At 45.8% G+C, this 23850-nt stretch overlaps 1 protein-coding gene across 1 annotated transcript in view; it reads left to right on the top strand.

The window, feature by feature from the left end:
- Positions 1-23850, top strand: part of LOC109924673 (IQ motif and ankyrin repeat domain-containing protein 1-like) — a 110802-nt gene that overhangs the window by 68146 nt on the left and 18806 nt on the right. The window contains exons 3-6 of the mRNA XM_048617406.1: positions 2620-2745; positions 6883-7022; positions 8503-8557; positions 22384-22476. Coding sequence (XP_048473363.1) covers positions 2620-2745; positions 6883-7022; positions 8503-8557; positions 22384-22476 — 414 coding nt within the window. The remainder of the gene's footprint in view (positions 1-2619; positions 2746-6882; positions 7023-8502; positions 8558-22383; positions 22477-23850) is intronic.

Here is a 23850-nt window from a genome sequence, read left to right as displayed (position 1 = left end):
GGACTGTAAGATTTTGAACAGTTGGAAGCTCATTTAGAAAGCAGACCCACCAAGGTAATAATTCAAAACGTAATTCAAAACAGGATAGTTCATAGGTTCATGTGGCACCACACTGTTCTGTATCTGTAAATTTTTCCTGACTGTCCTATTTTAACACCATCACCTTGACAACTTGTAACGATCTCTCTGCCTTAATTAGTTTGTACAGTTTTGGATTACTTATGATTTTGGTTAGACACTCAGCATGAACTTTTATACCTAGCATGTTATTCCAGTCATTTGATTTGTCTTCAGCACCATCTTATTTTTAATTTTTTGTGATTATCTCTCTGCCTCATTTAATCAGTTTACAGGCCATCCCTTCACTTGTTATTCAGCTGTTGACACTTTACTCACACTATTGGACACTTCTGGTCACCAGCAAGTCTTATAATTCAACAGTCCACTCACACCATTTGTATGATCTTTTGATCTCTCTGCCCTTGATTTCTCTGCCTATAAATTCTATGTCTGTGTGCTTCCCTCTCACTTCACTGAGAAGGGGCTATGTTCCGAAAGCTTGTGATTTCAAATAAACCTATTGGACTATAACCTGGTGTTGTGTAACTTCTCACTAAGTCTGTGTGTGCACTTGTGTCTGTGTGTGCATGTGTGTCTGCATCTCTGTGCGTGCATGTGTGTGTGTTCTATGTTTGTGTGTGCATGCATCTGTGCGTGCGCACATGAATTCTATATGTATTCTGTGCATGTGCATCTGAGTGTTTCTGCATAAGACCATAAGACATAGGAGCAGAAATTAGGCCATTCGGCCCATCGAGTCTGCTCCGCCATTCAATCTTGGCTGATAAGTTCCTCAGCCCCATTCTCCCGCTTTCTTCTTGAGCCCCTTGATAATCAAAAACCTATCTATCTCAGTCCTAAATGTACTCAATGACCTGGCCTCCATAGCCTTCTGTGGCAGGGAATTCCATAGATTCACCACTCTCTGGCTGAAGAAGTTTCTCCTTATCTCCATTCTAAAAGGTCTTCCCTTTACTCTAAGGCTGTGCCCTCGGGACCTAGTATCTCCTACCAATGGAAGCATCTTCCCAACATCCACTCTGTCCAGGCCATTCAGTATTCTGAAAGTTTCAATTAGATCCCCCCTTATCTTTCTAAACTCCAATGAGTATAGTCCCAGAGTCCCCAAATGATCCTCATATGTTAAGCTTTCCATTTCTGGGACCATTCTCGTGAACCTCCTCTGAATCTGCTCCAGGGCCAGTACATCCTTCCTGAGATATGGTGTCCAAAACTGCCCACAATACTCCACATGTGGCCTGACCAGAGCCTTATAAAGCCTCAGTAGTACATCCCTGCTTTTATATTCAAGTCCTCTCAAAATAAATGCCAACATTGCATTTGCCTTCCTGACTACTGACTCAACCTGCAAGTTTACCTTGAGAGAATCCTGGACTAGAACTCCCAAGTCTCTTTGCATTTCAGACTTCTGAATTTTCTCCCCATTTATAAAATAGTCCATGCTTTTATTCTTCTTACCAAAGTGCATGACCTCACACTTTCCCACATTGTACTCCATCTGCCACTTCTTTGCCCACTCTCCTAACCTGTTCAAATCCTTCTGCAGCCTCCCCGCCTCCTCAATACTACCTGTCCCACCACCTATCTTTGTATCGTCTGCAAACTTAGCCAGAATGCCCTCAGTTACTTCACCTAGATCATTAATGTATAAACTGAAAAGTTATGGTCCCAGCACTGACCCTTGTGGAACATCGCTTATCACCGGCTGCCATCCTGAGAAAGACCCTTTTATCCCCACTCTCTGCTTTCTGGCAGACAGCCAATCTTCTATCCATGGTAGTACCTTGCCTCTAACACCATGGGGCCTTATCTTACTCAGCAGCCTCCTGTGCGGTACCTTGTCAAAGGCCTTCTGGAAGTCCAGGTAGATAACATCCATTGGCTCTCCTTGGTCTACCCTGCTTGTTCCTTCCTCAAAGAATTCTAGCAGATTTGTCAGGCATGACCGCTCCATGCTGACTTTGCCCTATGTTACTATACACTATATACTATACACTTCCAAATATTCAAAAATTTCATCCTTTACAATGGACTCCAAAATCTTACCTATGACCGAGGTTAGGCTAATCGGCCTGTAATTTTCCTTCTTTTGCCTTACTCCCTTTTTAAACGGGGTGTCACGTTAGCGATTTTCCAGTCCTCTGGGACCCTCCCTGACTCTCGTGATTCCTAAAAGATCACCACTATCTCTTCAGCTATCTCCTTTAGAACTCTGGGGTGTAGTCCATCTGGTCCAGGTGATTTATCCACCTCCAGGCCAAACAGTTTTACTAGCACCTTTTCCTTGGTGATGGCCACCATACTCAGCTCTGGCTCCTGACTCTCTTGAATGTTTGGGATGTTACTCGTGCCTTCCCCGTGAAGACTGACTCGAAGTAATTATTCAGTTCCTCAGCATGTTCTGCCTGCACATGCATATGTGTGTGTGAGCATGTGTGCCTGTTTTCACTGTTTCTCTGTGACAATGCATCTGTGATATGTTTGTGTATATATAGTTTGATCTCGGACTGATTCTTTTATTGTGTTCTTTGCCTGTAGGGTGCTTATGGAAGAACCCCACTGTACAGAGCAGCCTTTGGTGGGCATCTGGCAGCACTTGAAATGCTGTTACAATATGGAGGGGACCCTCGTATCTGCGCCGATGATGGCATCATACCTGAGGAAGTGAGTTACTGAACCAGCCATATCAATACAGTGGCTACAAGAGCAGGTTAGAGGCTAGGGGCTCTGCAGCAGACCTCATTCCATTTTGTCTATCACAAGAGGAGAAGGACATAACAAATAAGAGGAAGAGTAGGACATATTAGACCCTTAGAAGACAAAGGGTGGTAGTGGATGGAAAATATTCAACATGGTGCTCAGTTACGAGTGGTGTACCACAAGGATCTATTCTGGGTCCTCTTTTGTTTGTGATTTTTGTAAGTGATTTGGATGAAGGAGTGGAAGGGTGGATTAGCAAGTTCGTGGACGATACGAAGGTGGGTCAAGTTGTGGACAGTGCGGAGGGCTGTTCTAGGTTACAAAGGGACATTGATAGGATGCAGAGCTGGGCTGAGAAGTGGCAGGTGGAGTTTAACCCTGAAAAGTGTGAGGTGATTCATTTTGGAAGGATAAACTTGAAAGCAGAATACAGGGTTAATGGAAAGATTGTTGGCAGTGTGGAGGAGCAGAGGGATCTTGGGGTTCATGTTCACAGTTTCCTGAAAGCTGCCACCCAGGTGGATAGAGTTGTTAAGAAGGTGTATGGTGTGTTAGCTTTCATTAATAGAGGGATTGAGTTCAAGAGCCGTGAAGTTATGCTCCAGCTATACAAGAGCCTGGTTCGGCCACATTTGGAGTATTGTGTCCAGTTCTGGTCACCTCATTACAGGAAAGATGTGGAAGCGTTGGAAAAGGTGCAGAGGAGATTTACCAGGATGTTGCCTGGAATGGAGGGAAGGTCTTACGAGGAAAGGTTGAGAGAGCTAGGGCTTTTCTCTTTAGAACGACGAAGGATGAGAAGTGACTTGATAGAGGTGTACAAAATGATCAGAAGTATAGATACAGTAGACAGCCAGAGACTTTTTCCTGGGGTGGAAATAGCTTTTACGAGGGGATATAGTTTTAAAGTGAAAGGAGGTAGATATCGGGGAGACGTCAGAGGTAGGTTCTTTATTCAGAGAGTGGTAGGGGCCTGGAATGCATTGCTGGAGAGGGTACTGGAGTCGGCCTCATTAGGGGCATTTAAGCGGCTATTAGATAGGCATATGGATGATAGTATAAGGTAGCAGTGGAGGTTAGATAGACCTTAGGTTTAGGGTAAAAGTTCAGCACAACATCGTGGGCCGAAGGGCCTGTACTGTGCTGTACTGTTCAATGTTCTATAAGTTCTCTCAAACGTGCCCTGCTATTCTATAACATCATGGCTCATCTTTCCCAGGCCTCAATTCCTTTCTCATGCCTCAAGCCTGTTCCTCAGAGCTGTCAACTCCTCAGAATTTCAAAAATCTATCAACCTCCTCTTTAAACACTTTCAGTGATTGAGGCTGCACAACCCCTAAGGTAGAGAATTCCAGAGATTCATTATCCTTCAGGAAAAGAAATTCCTTTACATATAGTTTTAAATGAGTGTCCCTTTATTCTGTAACAATGTCCCTCAGTTTGAGATTCCCCAATTAGTGGAAGCATCTTCTGTACATCTACCCTTTCAAGATGCCTCAGAATCTTGGATGTTTCAGCAAAATTACTCCTCATTCTTCGAACTTTGAATGAATAAAGGCTTAACCTGTTTAGCTGTTCTTTATAAGTCCCAACTCCTTCATCCCAGGAGTTACTCATGAATCTGTGTTGAACTGCCTTGAATGCCAGTATATCTGTTCTTAAATATAGGGACCAAAACTGTACACAGTATCCATATGCAGTTCACCAACATCCTAGACAGTTGTAACAACACCTGCCTATTTTGAAGCTCCAATTCCCTCGCGATAAAGGTCAAAAATTCCATTTGCCTTCTTAATTATGTACTGCACCTTGATGCTAACTTTTTCTGTTTCATGCACAAGGACACCCAGATCTCTCTGTGCTGTACTTTTTGGTGTCTCTCCATTTAAGTAACAGTCTCCTTTTGATTCTTGCTGCATGACTTCACGCTTCCTACGAGAAACTCCATCTGCCAAGTTTTTGCCCACTCACTCAACCTATAGGTATCACCTTGCAGGTTCCTTTTGTCCTCATCACCTGACCTCCTATTTAATTTTGTATCATTAGCAAACCTGGACCCTTTACACTCTGCCACCTTCTCCAGCCATTCATACAGATGGTAAATAATTGAGACCTTAGGACTGATCCTTGTAGCCCTCCACTAATTACGCCTGTCAAACCAGACCCATTAATCTGACTCTTTGCCTTCTGTATATTAACCAATCCATAAAACTATAGAAATGACACAGCACGGAAGGGGCCCATTTGGTCCAACTTGTCCATGGCAGCTCAAAGACACCCAGATGTCCTTTCTAATCCCAACTCCCTGCACACAGCCCATAGCCCTGCAGCTTACAGCATTGAAGGTGCAGATCCAGATACTTTTTAAAAGAGTTTAGGGTCTCTGTCTCCACCACCAACTCAGGCAGTGAATTACAGATACCCTCTGCATAAAAAGGTTTCTCCTCACATTCTCTCTAATCCTTCTGCCACTTCGCCAAATCTATTTTTGAACTCTCTGCTGAGGGAAACAACTTCCCCCTGTCTACACTATCTCTACCCCTGACAATTCTGTACTACTCAATCATATCACCCCTCAGCCAACGAAAACAATCCCAACCTCTCCTCGGAGCTACAGTTCTTCTGTCCTGGCAACATTCTGGTAAATCTTCTCCACACTCTCTCCAGAGCGATAACGTCATTCCTGTAATATGGCGACCAGAGCTGCACACAATACTCTAGTTGTAGCCTCAGCAGTATCTTACACAGTTTCATCATTATATCCCTATTTTTGTATTCTCTACCTCTGCCAATGAAGGAGAGCGTTCCACATGCCTTCTTTCCAACCTTAGTCTACCTGCACTGCTACCCTTTAGGGACATGTGCACTTGTACACACAGATCTCTCACTTCATCTCCCCATCTCAATATATTCCCATTTATCGTGTTTTCCCTTTACTGTATTACCTAACACTTTCTAAATGCATTACTTCACACTTATCAGAGACAAACTCCATCTGCCACTTTCCTGTCCACTCCACCAACCCATCTGTATCAGTTTGGAGCTTACAGCTATCTTCTACACTATCCACTACACGGCCACTTTCTGTATTATCTGCAAATGCCCCAATCGTGCCCCCCACCGCTCCCCCCTTGCATTCAAATCCAAATCGTAAATGTATAAACCAAACAGCGGGGGTCCCAACACCACATTTGTTTTTATTATTCATCCACAGGTGTGGGCATCACTGTCTAGGCCAGCACTTATTGCCCATGCCTAAACACTTCGGACTACAACCTGGTGTCGTGTGACTTTTGACTTAGTATGGAAGGGCAAAATATGTCAGCGCAGGCTCAGAGGGCTGAAAGCCTGTTCCTGTGCTGTATTGTTCTTTGTTCTGTGCAGAGATGTAATGACACCTCTGGAACAGGTAGGAATGCTGATATAGATAGATTCTTGATCAGTCGGGGAATCAAGGGTAATGGGGAAAGGGCAGGAAAGTGGGTGCAAGGAATGTTTGATCAGCCATGATCCTATTGAATGGTGGAGCAGGCTTGAGGGGCTGAATGGCCTACTCATTTCTTTTTATGGCCTTAATGGATTGGATGGCCCAGGAATAAATTTTAAACAGTGCCTTAAAAAAAAAGCAAAGAGTAGAAAAGCTGAAATATATAAAGACGAACTTCAGACCTTTCAGCCAAGGCAGGAGTTGCCATTAATTTGCTTATTTATCTAGCTGCCATTTCAAATGGATCCTGGCATTCAGATTGAGGGTTTACATATAATGAGAAAAGAGTACTCGAAATCACCTGGTTTCAAACTTTGGGACCATAACATTCAAGCAAAATGAATCAGCTAGCATAGTAATGGGTGGCCTTTGCTTTGGTGTGGCTAATATTGGGAGCTGTCCTTGAGCCACAGTTGGGAGCAAGCATGATCCTGCACTTAACCCCATGCTGTGACAGGGCACTGATTACTTGGCAGTGCTGTTCAAATTCCCCAGTATTCCCCATTAGTAACGTCTGATAAAGTGAGTATCTCTTTAGACAGATTGGCATTGACATGATGGAGAGATCCTGTTTCACGTTTCACAATTGTCTTGTCACTTGTGTTTCTGGGCAGATCGCATCTACAGATGCTGTCATAAAGATCCTTCATGAGTGGGACATCAATACAACTGTGGCTCTTGTGGAGAAGATGGCATCAGAGAGGCAGCGAATATCAGCAGCTGAGAAGAAACTCAAACTGGAAGAAACAAACAGGTCCAGAATGGAAGAAAACAGAAATTGCTAAAGAAACTCAGCAGTACCGGCAGTACTTCATTAGAAGCGACCATTCATTAGAAGCACTCTGCTTTCTCTCTGCAGCAACTTCTGTTTTAGTTTCAGATTTCCAACATCCACAGTTCCTTGTTTTGTTTTAGGTCAGGAGTGAGTTAGCTGCTGGCACAAAGATGGGCAGTGGGACGTCAGACATATGGTGGAAAACTGCTCCCTCCAGTGGTGTAGCTGGTGCATATATCGTTCAAAGCAGTTTTCGGAGATCGTTGCTGCGTACAAACTGACTGTACAAAGGGAATGTACCAGCAAGGGGATCCCTCATCTTACTGAGGAACGGTCACCGGGCCCGAAATGTTAACCCTGATTTTCTCTGCACAGATGATGCCAGCCCTGCTGAGCTTTTCCAAAAACTTCTGTTTTTGTCCCTCATCTTACTGGTCTGAAATAAGACAGGGGAATGTTCTGCAAGGGTTTGAACTCCTAATCAGTGTCTGAGATTTTGATTGTGCAAAATTTTCTATTGTGTATATTTGTGTTTACTAGCCTGTGTGTAAAAAAGGGGAAAAGTTTACTATAGTCTTACCAGACCAGGGCTGTTCTCTCAATGGAGAAAGACACACAGTTGGTGGTGGCTTAACCTGAGGGTCAGCACACGACAGGCAAGGGGACAGGGAGAGTCCTTCATGGTAAACTCAGCTGGTGTAGGAATTAAGCCTACACTGTTTGTATCTTTCTATATTGCAACCCTGTCTTTTCATCCAAGTGAGCTAACTGGCCCACCACCTAAGCATGTACATGTATGTGCATATCTATGAGTATGTTTCAGTGTGTGTGTTTGTTTGTGCATGTGTATATGTGTGCCTGCATGTGTCTATGTGCGTGTATGTGTGTGCGTATGTGTGTGTGCGTGTGTGTGTGTGCACATGTATGTGTCTGTGTGCATAAGTGTGTGTGTGTATATGTGCGTGTGTGCGTGAGTGTGTATGTGTGTGGCTCTGAGCCAGTTTATACGTATGTGTTGCTGTAATTAAGGATGCACATATGAATGAGCTTTGCTGCTGAGGCTGAATTAGGGAGCTGGACGAGTTTGGGAAGGTGCTAATGCTGTGGATGGCTGAGCACACTGGTAGGTTTGACCACCCAGTTGAATGCTGAGAAATGTAAAGGAGATCCTCAACATGAAATCATTGGCAATGGATCCAAACTGGGTGAGCTGGTTACACAGTGCTAATCTCACTGGGCTAGTAATCAAGGACCCCAGGCTAATGTTCAGGGGATGTGGGTTCAAATCCCACCACGGCAGATGGTGAAATTTGAATTTTAAGAAAATCTAGCCCAATGGCAACTGGGGAACTAGAATCCAGGAGAAAGGGCGTTAAGTTGAAAATTGGAGGGTTTGGTTGAAGTATCTGTATGAATATGAAGTACTGGGGAAAACTGATCTAATTTTTCTTTTCTCCAGGATTCAGAATCAGGTTTCAGAAATCACAAAGGAACTGGCCCAATACCAACATGAGGTAACTGTCCCAGTGTGAGTCTGGTGAAACCAAGTGTTCCTTAGCATCTCTGTGGAAAATGATGGCCAGCTCGGGATCACTCATTTGGAGAGGGTCGTTTGACCAATGGCACCTTCCTGTTATGACCTGCCCACTTAAATTATTACTTTGTGTGTCTCAGATTCCCAGCCTGGCCTCTCTATTCGCTTACTCTCTCATCTGATTAGGTTCTTCCATTTTCCCCAGGGTTTGCATCCTGATAATATTTCACTGGTCTTCCTTTGTTTTATTTTATCATTCCTATAAACAAACCAATGCAGGTCCCGTTTCTGGGGCATATTTTATACAACATCAGAGGAATTGTTTGAGAAATGAAAACCAGTGCCAATCCATTTTGTTTTCTGCCATCCCAGGAAGGAGACAATGATCATGGAACTCGTGATCAATCAGCAATCAATCTCCGTCATTTGATAGAAAAAAGACCCGGGCGTGGTGGGCTTCATTTTAATTCCCACTAATGGACTGCAGGACCACCACCTTCTCAAGTGCATCCAAGAAGTGTTTTTTTTTAAATTGGACCAGTAGCATTTTGTGGTTCATGCACAAGGACTCCCAAATTCCTCCGTGCTCTAACTTTGTGCAGTCTTCCTCCATTTCAATAATATTCAGTTCCTCTATTCTTCCTATCTTCCTTCAAAGGGGGAGGTGATGGCCTGGTGGAACATTCCTTGTTCCAGTCCTATTCTGGTTCCCATGCACAACTCTTTCTCCTATATATTGATGATATCATTGGTGCTGCTTCCCTTTCTCTTTCCCTTTCCCTTTCTCAAGGTTCATTGATTTCATTTCTAATTTCCACCTCGCCCTGACTTTCACCTGGTCTAGCTCTGACTCCTCCCTTCCCTTCCTCAACATCTCTGTTCCATTTCTGGGGACAGACTGGCCACAAACATCCACTATAAACCCACCCACTATAAACCGCAGCTACCTGGATAAACATCCTCGTGCCCTGCTTCCTATAAAGACTCCATCCCATTCCCTCAGTTCCTCCATCTCCATCGCATATGTTCAAATGTGTCTATCTTCGACAAGGGAGTCTCCGAAATGTCCACCTTCTTCCTCAACCAAGGATTCCCCAGCACAGTTGTCGACAGGGCCCTCAACCAGGTCCAACCCATCTCCTGCACTTCAACTCTCACCCCATCTCTTCCTTCCTGCAACATACCTTCCAGGTGAAAAAGCACTTTACCTGCACTTCCCAGAATGTAGTCTACTGCATTTGCTGCTCACAATGTGGTCTCCTCTACATTGGGGAAACTAAGCGTAGACTGGGTGACCGCTACGTTCTGCTCACAAAACAGACCCTGAGCTACCTGTTGCCTGCCACTTTAACGCACCACCCTGTTCCCTGGCCAACATCTCTGTCTCAGGCCTGCTGCAGTGTTCCAGCGAAGCCCAACGTAAGCTGGAAGAACAACACCTCATTTTCTGCTTGGGGACCCTGCAGCCCTCTGGACTCAATATTGAGTTCGAGACAACAAGATGCAGAGCTGGATGAACACAGCAGGCTAAGCAGCATCATAGGAGCAGAAAGGCTGACGTTTCTGATGAACGGTCTAGGCCTGAAATGAAAGCCAATGAAAGACCTTCTGAGCTTTTCCAGCATCTTCTGTTTTTGTGAGTACAAAATAGAGGGTCTCTCTGCAGATGTGGCCAGAATCTGCTGAGTATTCCCAGTGGTTTCTGTTCTTATTTCAGATTACCAGTAGGCATGATATTCTGTTTGCAATTAGCAAAACGGGAATGTTTAAACAGTCAGGTAGTGAGGTATGATAATTATGCCAGGTTACACAGCACCAAGAAGTGTTGATATCCAATATATCTACTGTTGTTTGGTAGGGCTGCATACTCCAGATGGTTTAACCTCTGTTTCTTCACTAAGTGAACCATGATATTTCCAATGGAGTTATTGACATATTGATAGAAAGACAGCATAGCCACGGTAGATAGAGCACAATGCATTATTTTATATGCTGTTTCATGAGTAAACACAACTGCTATGAGGTTGTATAGAATGTTGGTGAGGCTTCTTCTGGAGTACTGTGTGCATACCATGTTTAGATGGAGCAGATTTTGTCAGGTGTGTCCAGAAAGGATTTCTGACTCAATATGTAGATAGGCCGACCAGAGGGGAGGCCATATTGGATTTGGTGCTTGGCAACGAACCAGGCCAGGTGTCGGATCTCTTGGTGAGAGAGCATTTCGGTGATAGTGATCACAACTCCCTCACCTTTACTATAGTCATGGAGAGGGATAGGAGCAGACAGTATGGGAAAGTATTTAATTGGGGAAAGGGGAATTACAATGCTATCAGGCAGGAATTGCGGAGCATAAAGTGGGAACAGATGTTCTCAGGGAAATGCACGACAGAAATGTTGAGATTGTTTAGGGAGCAGTTGCTACGAGTATTGGATAGGGTTGTCCCACTGAGGCAAGGAAAGGATGGTAAGGTGAAGGAACCTTGGATAACAAGACATATGGAACATCGAGCACCATCTGTGAAAGAAAAAACAGAGTTCTGAGGAAGAGTCACCGGACCCGAAACATTCACTCTGTTTTTTTCCTTCACAGATGCTGCCAGACCTGCTGAGCTTCTCCAGCAACTTTGTTTTTGTCCCTGATTTACAGTTTCCTCAGTTCTTTCGGTTTTTATATGGAACATCAAGTCAAGAGAAAGAAGGAAGCTTATTTAAGGTTGAGGATGCAAGGATCGGACGGGGCTCTAGAAGGTTACAAGGTAGCCAGGAAGGAACTGAAGAATGGACTTAGTAGAGCTAGAAGGGGATATGAAAAAGCCTTGGTGGGTAGGATTAAGGAAAACCCCAAGGCGTTCTATGCTTATGGGAGGAACAAGAGGATGGCCAGAGTGTGGGTAGGGCCAATCAGGGACAGTGGAGGGACCTTGTGTGTGGAGTTGGAGGAGGTAGGGGAGGTCCTTAATGAATACTTTGCTTTAGTATTCACCAGTGAGAGGGACCTTGACGTTTGTGAAGACAGTGTGAAACAGACTGATATGATCGAACAGGTTGATGTTAGGAAGGAGGATGTGCTAGAAATTTTGAAAAACATGAGGATAGATACGCCCCCTGGGTCAGACGGGATATACACAAGGTTTCTATGGGAAACGAGGGAAAAGATTGCTGCCCCTTTGGCAATGATCTTTGCGTCCTCACTGTCCACTGGAGTAGTGCCAGAAGACTGGAGGGTGGCAAATGTTATTCACTTGTTCAAGAAAGGGAATAGGGATAAACCTGGGAATTACAGACCAGTCAGTCTCACTTCTGTGGTGGGCAAATTATTGGAGAGGATTCTGAGAGATAGTATTTATGATTATTTGGAAAAGCACAGTTTGATTAGAGATAGTCAGCATGGCTTTGTGAGGGACAGGTCATGCCTCACAAGCTTTATTGAATTCTTTGAGGATGTGACAAAACACGTTGATGAAGGTAGAGCAGTGGATGTGCTGTATATGGATTTTAGCAAGGCATTTGATAAGGTTCCATATGGTAAGCCTATTCAGAAAGTAAGGAGGCATGGGATTCAGGGAAATTTGGCTTTCTGGATACAGAATTGGCTGTCCAATAGAAGACAGAGGGTGGTGATAGACGGAAAGTATTCAGCCTGGAGCTCGGTGACCAGTGGTGTTCTGCAGGGATCTGTTCTGGGACCTCTGCTCTTTGTGATCTTTATAAATGACTTGGATGAGGAAGTGGAAGGGTGGGTTAATAAGTTTGCCGATGACACGAAGATTGGTGGAGTTGTGTACAGTGCGGAGGGCTGTTGTAGGTTGCAATGGGACATTGATAGGATGCAGAGCTGGGCAAAGAAGTGGCAGATGAATTCAACCCAGAAAAGTGTGAAGTGATTCATTTTGGAAGGTCGAATTTGAATGCAGAATACAGGGATAATGGCAGGTCTCTTGGCAGCATGGAGGAACAAAGGGATCTTGGGGTCCACATCCATAGATCCCTCAAAGTTGTTACCCAATTTGATAGGGTTGTAAAGAAGGCGTATGGTGTGTTGGCTTTCACTGGCAGGGGAATTGAGTTTAAAAGCCACGAGGTTATGTTAGAGTTCTATAAAACCCTGGTTAGACCACACTTGGAATGTTGTGTTCCGTTCTGGTCACCTCATTGTAGGAACGATGTGGAAGCTTAAGAGAGGGTGTAGAGGAGAGAGGATGCTGGCTGGACTGGAGGGCAGGTCTTATGAGGAAAGGTTGAGAAAGCTAGGGCTTTTTTCATTGGAGCGAAGAAGGACTGCTCCAAGGAGCAGGAAAGCCAACTTTTTGGTTTGGAAAAGTCCTGAAGAAGGGTTCCAATCCGAAACACTGACTTACCTGCTCCTCAAACGCTGTCTGACCTGCTGTGCTTTTCCAGCTCCACATTTAAAAACTCGGGTTGGTTTTTTCTTGAGTGGCGGAGACTGAGGGGAGACTTAATAGAAGTCTATAAAATTGAGACATGCATAGACAGGTTTGACGATCAGAATCTTTTTCTCAGAGTTGAAATGTCTGATACTAGTGGGCATGCATTTAAGCTAAGATGGGGAAAGTTCAAAGGAGACCTGAGGAGCAAGTTTTTTTACATAGAGTGGTATGAGTCTGGAATGCACTGCCAGGGACTTTTGGACAAGCAGACGAATATGTAAGAAATGGAGGGATATGGACCAAAGGCAGGCAGAAGGGATTAGCTCAGCGTGAGATCAATCTGGCGGATCATGTTTGGCACAACATTGTGGGCTGAAGGGCCCGTTCTTGTGGTGTACCGGTCAATGTTCTATGTTGTAACTGTTTACAATATGTATTAATGATTTGGAGGAAGGAAGTGTACATATTGGAGCCACAATTGCAGATGACACAAAAATAGGTGGAAAGGCAGGTTCTGAGAGGGAGACAAATAGTTTGCAGAGAGACATTCATAGATTAAGCAAGTGGGAAAAAAGTTGGCAAATGGAGTAAGATGTTTGAAAATTTGACGTTGTTCATTTTGTAAGGGTGAAGAAAGGAACATGATCCTATTGAATAATGGAGCTGGCTGGAGGACCTGAACAGTCTACTCCTGTTCCTATGTCTTGTGGACTTTTTCATCAACCCAGTCTCCTGGTTAGAATTTAACAGGTTTCTACAAGAACCCCCTCATTCTTCTGAACTCTGGTGAATATAGTCCAACTGATCCAGTTTCTCTTTACACGCCAGTCCTGCCATCCCAGGAATCAGTCTGGTAGATCCTTTGCTGCATCACCAGAACATCATTCCCCAGAAAAGGAGACCAAAACTGCACACAATGCTCCAGGTGTGGTCTCACCAAGGCCCTGTATAGTTGTAGCAAGACATCCCTGCTCCTGTACTCAAAACCTCTCACAATGAAGCCCATTATAAGATTTGGCTACTTCACCGCCTGCTACACCTGCATATTTACCTTCAATGACTTCAACAAGGACACCCAGGTCCCGCTGCACACTCCCCTCTCTCAATTTGTAGCCATTCAGGTAATAATCTGCCTTCCTGTTTTTGCTCCCGGACTGGGTAACCTCACATTTATCCACATTACACTGCATTTACCATTTTTTAAAAATTCATTTGAAGGACAAAGGTGTTGCTGGCTAGGCCAGCATTTATTGCCGAAAGGGCACTTAAGTGTCAACCATATTGCTATGGGTCTGGAGTCACATGTAGGCCAGACTGGGTAAGGATGGCAGTTTCCTTCCCTAAAGGACATTAGTGATCCATTATTTGACCACTTACTCAGCTTGTTCAAATCAAAAGAAGCATTCTCCTCAAAGTTCATCCTATACAAGTTCATCAGGTAATAGGGAAGAGAAATATGATAGTGACCTCTATTTCAAAGGGAATGGAATGTTAAAAACAGGGAAATCTTGCCACAAATGTACAAGCCACGAGTTAGAATAGTGTGAAACAGCTTTGGGGCCCTTATTACAGGAAAGATGTACTGAAACTGGAGGCAAGGATCCGTACCTGAGCCCAAGATGTTTTTATTTTTTGTGAAGAAGCGTCCAGACCCGAAATGTCAGCTTTCCTGCTCCTCTGATGCTGCTTGGCCTGCTGTGTTCATCGAGCTCTACACCTTGTTATCTCAGATATTTTTATTTTAGTTTTTCATTTGTGGGACATGGGCGTAACTGACTGGCCAGCATTTCTTGCCCGCCCCAAGTTGCCCTTGGGAAGGTAATATGAACTGCCTCCTTGAACCACTGCAGTCCCCCTGCTGTGGGTTGACCCACAATGCCCTGAGGGAGGGAATTCGAGGATTTTGACTCAGCGACAGTGAAGGAACGGCGATATATTTCCAAGTCAGGATGGTGAGTGTCTTGGAGGGGAACTTGCAGGGGGTGGTGTTCCCATGTATCTGCCGTCCTTGTCCTTCTAAATGGAAGTGGTCGTGGGTTTGGAAAGTGCTGTCTGAGGGTCTTTGTTGAATTTCTGCAGTGCATCTTGCAGATGGCCTAGTGGTATTATCACTGGACTATTAATCCAGAGACTCAGGTAATGTTCTGGGGACCTGGATTTGAATCCCACCACGGCAGATTGTGAAATTTGAATTCGATAAAATACCTAATGATGACCGTGGATCCATTGTCAATTGTCAATTGTTGGAGAAAAACTCATCTGGTTCACTAATGTCCTTTAGGGAAGGAAACTGCCATCCTTACCTGGTCTGGCCTACATGTGACTCCAGACCCACAGCAATATAGTTGACTCTTACATGCCCTCTGGGCAGTTAGGGATGGGCAATAAATGCTGCCCTAGCCAGCAATGCCGTCATCCCATGAATGAATAAAGGAAAAAGAAGATAGTGCACACTGCTGTTACTGAGCGTCGGTGGTGGAGGGACTGGATGCTTGTGGATGTGGTGCTAACCAAGCGGCTGCTTTGTCCTGGATGGTGTTGAGCTTCTTAAGTGTTGTTGGGGCTGCACCCATCCAGGCAAGTGGGGAGTATTCCATCACACTCCTGACTTGTGCCTTGTAGATGGTGGACAGGTTTCGGGGGGTGAGGGGTGAGTTACTCGCCGCACTATTCCCAGCTTCTGGCCTGCTCTTGTAGCTACTGTGTTAATGTGGTGAGTCCAGTTGAGTTTCTGGTCAATGGTAACCCCCAGGATGTTGATAGTGGGGGATTCAGTGATGGTAACACCATTGAGTGTCAAGGGGCAGTGGTTAGATTGTCTCTCATTGGTGATGGTCATAGCCTGGCATTTGTGTGGCACGAATGTTACTTGCCATTTGTCAGCCCAAACCTGGATATTGTCCAGATCTTGTTGCATTTGAACAGGGACTGCTTCAGTATCTGAGGAGTCACGAATGGTGCTGAACATTGTGCAATCATTGGCAAACATCTCCACTTCTGACCTTACCATAGATTGAAGGTCATTGATGAAGCAGCTGAAGATGGTTGGGCCTAGGACACTACCCTGAGGAGCTCTTGCAGAGATGTCCTGGAGCTGAGATGTCTGATCTCCAGCAACCACAGCCATCTTCCTATTGGTCAGGTAAGACTCCAACCAGAGTTTGCCCCCCAATACCCATTGATTCCAGTTTTGCTCGGGCTCCTTGATGCCACGTTTGGTCAAATGCAGCCTTGATGTTAAGGGCTGCCACTCTCACCTCACCTCTGGAATTCAGCTCTTTTGTCCATGTTTGAACCAAGACTGTAATGAGGAGGAGCTGAGTGGCCCTGGCAGAACCCAAACTGAGCGTCACTGAGCAGGTTATTGCTGAGCAGATGCTGCTTGATAGCGCTGTTACTGACATCTTCCAGCACTTTACTGATGATCGAGAGTAGACTGATGGGACGGTAATGGCTGGGTTGGATTTGTCCTGCATTTTATGTACAGCACATACCTGGGCAATTTTCCACATTGCCAGGTAGATCCCAGCGTTGTAACTAGAAGAAAGAACAAAGAAAATTACAGCACAGGAACAGGTCCTTCGGCCCTCCAAGCCTGCGCTGATCCAGATCCTCTATCTAAACCTGTCGCCTATTTTCCAAGGATCTGTATCCCTCTGCTCCCAGCCCATTCATGTATCTGTCCAGATACATCTTAAATGACGCTATCGTGCCCGCCTCTACCACCTCCGCTGGCAACGCGTTCCAGGCACCCACCACCCTCTGCATAAAGAATTTTCCATGCATATCTCCCTTAAACTTTTCCCCTCTCACCTTGAAATCGTGACCCCTAGTAACTGAGTTCCCCACTTTGGGAAAAAGCTTCTTGCTATCCACCCTGTCTGTACCTCTCATGATTTTGTAGACCTCAATCAGGTCCCCCCCAACCTCCGTCTTTCTAACGTAAATAATCCTAATCTACTCAACCTGTCTTCATAGCTAGCGCCCTCCATACCAAGCAACATCCGGTGAACCTCCTCTGCACCCTCTCCAAAGCATCCACATCCTTTTGGTAATGTGGCGACCAGAACTGTACGCAGTATTCCAAATGTGGTCGAATCAAATTCCTATACAACTGTAACATGACCTGCCAACTCTTGTACTTAGTACCCCGTCCAATGAATGAAAGCATGCCGTATGCCTTCTTGACCACTCTATTCACCTGCATTGCCACCTTCAGGGTACATTGGATCTGAACACCCAGATCTCTCTGTGCATCAATTTTCCCCGGGGCTTTTCCATTTACCGTATAGTTCGCTCTTGAATTGGATCTTCCAAAATGCATCACCTCACATTTGCCTGGATTGAACTCCATCTGCCATTTCTCCGCTTAACTCTCCAATCTATCTATCTTCTGCTGCATCCTCCTACAGTCCCCTTCACTATCTGCTATTCCACCAATCTTAGTGTCATCTGAAAACTTGCTAATCAGACCATCTATACCTTCCTCCAGATCATTTATGCGTATCACAAACAATAGTGGTCCCAACATGGATCCCTGTGGAACACCACTGGTCACAGTTCTCCATTTTGAGAAACACCCTTCCACTACAACCCTCTGTCTCCTGTTGCCCAGCCAGTTCTCTATCCATCTAGCTAATACACCCTGGACCCCATGCGACTTCACTTTCTCCATCAGCCTACCATGGGGGCCCTTATCAAATGCCTTACTGAAGTCCATGCATATGACATCTACAGCCCTTCCCTCATTTATCAACTTTGTCACTTCCTCAAAGAATTCTATCAAGTTGGTAAGACATGACCTTCCCTGCACAAAACCATGCTGCCTATCACTAATAAGCCCATTTTCTTCCAAATGTAAATAGATCCTATCCCTCAGTATCTTCTCCAGCAACTTCCCTACGACTGACGTCAGGCTCACCAGTCTATAATTACCTGGACTATCCTGGCTACCCTTCTTAAACAAGGGGACAACATTAGCAATTCTCCAGTCCTCCAGGACCTCACCTGTGCTCAAGGATGCTGCAAAGATATCTGTTAAGGCCCCAGCTATTTCCTCTCTCACTTCCCTCAGTAACCTGGGATAGATCCCATCTGGACCTGGGGACTTGTCCACCCTAATGCCTTTTAGAATACCCAACACTTCCCCCCTCCTTATGCCGACTTGACCTGGAGTAATCAAACATCTATCCCTAACCTCAACATCCGTCATGTCCCTCTCCTCAGTGAATACCGACGCAAAGTACTCATTAAGAATCTCACTCATTTTCTCTGACTCCTCGCATAACTTCCCTCCTTTGTCCCTGAGTGGTCCAACCCTTTCTCGAGTTACCCTCTTGCTCCTTATGTATGAATAAAAGGCTTTGGGATTTTCCTTAACCCTGTTTGCTAAAGATATTTCCTGACCCCTTTTAGCCCTCTTAATTCCTCATTTCAGATTGGTCCTACTTTCCCGATAATCTTCCAAAGCTTTTCGTCTGTTTTCAGTTGCCTAGACCTTATGTATGCTTCCTTTTTCCTCTTTGCTAGTCTCACAATTTCACCTGTCATCCATGGTTCCCTAATCTTGCCCCTTCTATCCCTCATTTTCACAGGGACATGTCTGTCCTGCACTCTAATCAACCTCTCTTTAAAAGTCTCCCACATATCAAATGTGGATTTACCCTCAAACAGCTGCTCCCAATCCACATTCCCCAGCTCCTGTTAAATTTTGCTATAGTTGGCCTTCCCTCAATTCAGCACTCTTCCTTTAGGACCACTCTCGTCTTTGTCCATCAGTATTCTAAAACTTATGGAATTGTGATCACTATTCCCAAAGTAATCCCCTACTGAAACTTCAACCACCTGGCTGGGCTCATTCCCCAACACCAGGTCCAGTATGGCCCCTTCCCAAGTTGGACTATTTACATACTGCTCTAGAAAACCCTCCTGGGTGCTCCTTACAAATTCTGCTCCATCTAAACCCCTAACACTAAGTGAATCCCAATGTTGGGAAAATTAAAATCTCCCATCACCACCACCCTGTTGCTCCTACATCTTTCCATAATCTGTCTACATGTTTGTGCCTCTATCTCAACACTCGCTGTTGGGAGGCCTGTAGTACAGCCCCAACATTGTTACCGTACCCTTCCTATTTCTGAGCTCTGCCCATATTGCCTCACTGCTCGAGTCCTCCATCGTGCCCTCCTCAGCACAGCTGTGATATCCTCTTTGACCAGTAATACAACTCCTCCACCCCTTTTACCTCCCTCTCTATCCTGCCTGAAGCATCTATATTCTGGGATGTGTAGTTGCCAATCTTGCCCTTCCCTCAACCAAGTCTCAGTAATAGCAATAACATCATACTCCCAGGTACTAATCCAAGCCCTAATTTCATCTGCCTTACCTACTAACTTGTCACATTGGAACAAATGCACCTCAGACCACCTATCCCTTTGCATTCATCATCTGCTCTCTGCCTCCTCTTCCCCTTAGTCACACTGACTTCATTATCTAGTTCCTTACAGGCTTTAGTTACTCTCTCCTTACTGTCCACTAACCTCCTCATTTGGTTCCCATCCCCCTGCCACATTAGTTTAAACCCTCCCCAACAGCGTTAGCAAAAGCACCCCCTAGGACATTGGTTCCAGTCCTGCCCAGGTGTAGACCGTCCGATTTGTAATGACTGTACTGGAACAGATTGGCTCGGGGAGCGGCAAGTTCTGGAGCACAAGTCTTCAGTACTATTGCCGGAATGTTGTCAGCCTTTGCAGTATCCAGTGTCTCCAACTGTTTCTTGATATCACGTGGAGTGAATCAAATTGGCTGAAGACTGGTATCTATAATGCTGGGGACAACTGGAGGAGGCTGAGATGGATCATCCACTCGGCACTTCTGGCTGAAGATTGCTGCAAATGCTTCAGCCTTATTTTTTGCCCTGATGTGCTGGGCTCTTCCATCATTGAGGATGGGGATATTTGTGGAGCCTCCTCCTCCAGTGAGTTGTTTAATTGCCCACCACCATTCACAAGTGGATGTGGCAGGACTGCAGAGGTTAGATCTGATCCATTGGTTGTGGGATCGCTTTGTTCTATCTATCACTTGCTGCTTTCGCTGTTTGGTGTGCAAGTAGTCCTGTTTGGTGGCTTCACCAGGTTGATCCCTCATCTTTAGGTATGCCTGATGCTGCTCCTGGCATGCCCTCCTGCACTCTCCATTGAACCAGGGTTGATCCCCTGGCTTGATGGTAATGGTTGAGTGGGGAATATACCAGGCCATGAGGTTACAGATTGTGCTGGAGTACAATTCTGCTGCTGTTGATGGCCCTTAGCACCTCATGGATGCCCAGTCTTGAGTTGTTAGATCTGTGCGAAGTCTGTCCCATTGAGCACGGTGATAGTGACACACAACACGCTGGAGGTTGTTCACAATGTGAAGGCAGGACTTTGTCTCCACAAGGACTGTGCGATGGTCACTCTTACCGTTACTGTCATGGACAGATGTATCTGCAGTTGGCAGATTGGTGGGGATGAGGCCAAGTATGTGTTTCCCTCTTGTTGGTTCCCTCACCACCTGCTGCAGACCCAGTCTAGCAGTTTTGTCCTTTAGGACCCGACCAGCTCGATCAGTAGTACTGCTGCCGAGCCATTCTTGGTGGTGGACATTGAAATCCCCCACCCAGAGAACATTTTGAGCCCTTGCCATCCTCAGTGCTTCCTCTAAGTGTTGTTCAACATGGAGGAGTACTGATTCATCAGCTGAGGGAGGATGGTATGTGGTAATCAGCAGGAGGTTTCCTTGTCCATGTTTAACCCGAAGCCATGAGACTTCATAGGGTCTGGACTCAACGTTGAGGACTCCCAGAGCAACTCCCTCCCGACTGTATACCACTGTGCCACCCCCTCTGCTGGGTCTGTCCTGCCAGTGATACAGGATATGCCCAGAAATGGTGATGGTGGTGTCTGGGACATTGCCTGTAAGGTACGATACTGTGATTATGACTGTGTCAGGCTGTTACTTGACTAGTCTGTGAGACAGCTCTCCCAATTTTGGCACAAACCCCCAGATGTTACTGAGGAGGACTCTGCAGGGTCGACAGGGCTTTTTCTGCCGTTGTCTTTTCTGGTACCTAGGTCGATGCCAGGTGATTTGACCAGTTTAATTTCTTTGGGACTTTGTAGTGATTGATACAACTGAGTGGCTTGCTCGGCCATTTCAGAGGGCAGTTGAGAGTCAACCACATTGCTGTGGGTCTGGGGTCACGTGTTGGCCAGACCAGGTGAGGGTTGCAGATTTCCTTCCCTGAAGGACATTTGTGAACCAGATGGGTTTTTCCGACAATCGACAATGATTTCATGATGATGACTCGACTCTTAATTCCGATGTTTTTTATTGAATTTAAATTCCACCACCTGCTGTGGTTGGATTCAAACCCAGGTCCCCAGAACACTGGGGGCAGCATGGTGGCACAATGGTTGGCACTGCTGCCTCACAGCACCAGGGATCCGGGTTCAATTCCACTCTCGGGCGACTGTCTGAGTGGAGTTTGCACGTTCTCCCCGTGTCTGGTATGTGTTTGCTCCAGTTCCCTCCCACAGTCCAAAGACATGCAGGTTAGGTAGATTGGTCATGCTAAATTGCCCGTAGTGTTCAGGAATTTGTATGTTAGATGGGCTATAGGGTGATTGGTTTGGGTGGGATGCTCTGAGGGTCGGTGTGGACTTGTTGGGCCAAAGGGCATGTTTCCACACTGTAGGGATTCTATGATTAGCTCTATTTCTGGATTAATAGTCTCGTGATAATAGCACTGAGCCATCGCCTACCTCTATAACTCCAGGCAACATCCTCTTCAATCTTCTTTGCATACTTTCCAGTTTAGCTATGTCTTTCCAATAATTTTTTTTTATTCATTAACGGGATGAGGGTGTCACTGGCGAGGCAACATTTATTGCCCATTCCTAATTGCCCAGAGTGCTGTTAAGAGTCAACCACATTGCTGTGGGTCTGGAGTCACATGTAGGCCAGACCAGGTAAGGATGGCAGTTTCCCTCCCTAAAGGACGTTAGTGAACCAGATGGGATTTTCTGAATCAACGATGGATTCATGGTCATCATTTGATTCTTAATTCCAGATATTTTATTGAATTCAAATTCCACCATCTACCGTGGTGGGATTTGAACCCAGGTTCTCAGAACATTACCTGGATCCCTGGATTAACAGTCCAGCGATAATACCACTCGGCCGTAACCTCCCCTTAAGAGGAGGGCCCCGCAGTTTTCCAACCCTCTGCTATTTCTCCACAATCCAATAATGTTTAAAACTTCCAGAACCTTTGCCAAAGATCACTTCCAGTGTTTACTTTGTGAATATCCTGAGTCATGCATGAAATCAGCTCTAGGAACACAACTAAGAAATTGACTGCAATCATTTTTCTCCACAGCTACAAAAAGCCTACTGTGAACTTAACAAGCGCATTACTGAACATGACAAGTGTGTACGTAAAAACATGAGTAAAACAGACATCACACTACAGGTGAGTCGAGGATTTGGGAAGCACAAGTCTCAGTGTTCTGTTTCCCCTTTGCTCTCTCTTTCTCCCTCCACAGTAATTTCCTTTCTCTCTCTCTCTCTCTCTCGCTCGCTCTTTCTCTCTCAGTTACTGAGCCAGTATCTGATGGCTAAAGCATGCAAGCAATCTGCCAAATTTTCTCAGAGATAGTAGGAACTGCCGATGCTGGAGAATCTGAGATAACAAGGTGTGGAGCTGGATGAACACAGCAGGCCAAGCAGCATCAGAGGAGCAGGAAGGCTGACGTTTCGGGTCTGGACCCTTCTTCAGAAATAGGGGAGGGGAAGGGGGCTTTGAAATAAATAGAGAGAGGGGGAGGCGATGATAGAAGATGGATAGTTGAGAAGATAGGTGGAGAAAAGACAGACAGGTCAAGGAAGTAGGGAGTTGGGATGGGAATTAGTCAGTGAGGATGGAGGAGCGGACAGGTGGGAGAAAAGATGGACAGTCGAGAGGCGGGAATGACAGGGGGGTGCTGGTCTTGGGATGAGGTCGGGGATGGGGACATTTTGAAGCTTGTGAAGTCCACATTGAGACCATTGGGTTGTAGGCTCCCAAGGCGCAATATGAGGTGCTGTTCGCCAAGCCTTCGGATGGCATCGTTGTGACACTGGAGGAGGCCCAGGATGGACATGTCATCCAGAGAGTGGGAGGGGGAGTTGAAGTGGTTCGTGACTGGGAGGTGTTGTCGTTTGTCACGAACCAAGCGTAGGTGCTCCACAAAGCGATCTCCAAGCCTCTGCTGGGTCTCCACGCTGTAGAGGTGGCCACATTGGGAACAGCAGATACAATATACCACATTAACAGATGTGCAGGTGAACATCTGTTTAATGTGGAAGGTTTTCTTGGGACCTGGGATGGAGGTGAGTGGAGAGGTGTAGGGGCAGGTGTAGCACCTTCTGCAGTTGCAGGGAAAGGTGCCGGGGATGGTGAGACTAATGGAGAGTGTAGAGTGGAGGAGGGAGTTGCGGAGAAAGCAGTCCCTCTGGATGTCAGGTAAGGGTGGGGAGGGAAATATATTCTTCATAAACACCTGCCGACACACCACCTGCCTCACCTCCATCCAGGGCCCTAAACAGCCCTTCCAGGTGAGACAGAGCTTCACCTGCATCTCCTCTAACCTAGTCTACTGCATGCGGTGCTCCCGATGTGCTCTTCTCTACATCTGTGAGACCAGATGTAGACTAGGTGACTGTTTCACCGAGCATCTTCACCTGGCCTAACCTCCCGGTCACGCCCATTTCAACTTCCCGCCCCCACTCCCCCTCCGACACGTCTGTCCTCGGCCCCCTCCAGTGTCGCAGTGACTCAGAATGCAAATTTGAAGAACAACACCTT

Source organism: Rhincodon typus, chromosome 2 (genome assembly GCF_021869965.1).
Source record: "Rhincodon typus isolate 14 chromosome 2, sRhiTyp1.1, whole genome shotgun sequence".
In the NCBI taxonomy this organism is placed as follows: Eukaryota; Metazoa; Chordata; class Chondrichthyes; order Orectolobiformes; family Rhincodontidae; genus Rhincodon; species Rhincodon typus.
The sequence above is the reverse complement of the archived record's forward strand: the minus strand, read 5'-3'. Positions and strand labels throughout refer to the sequence as shown.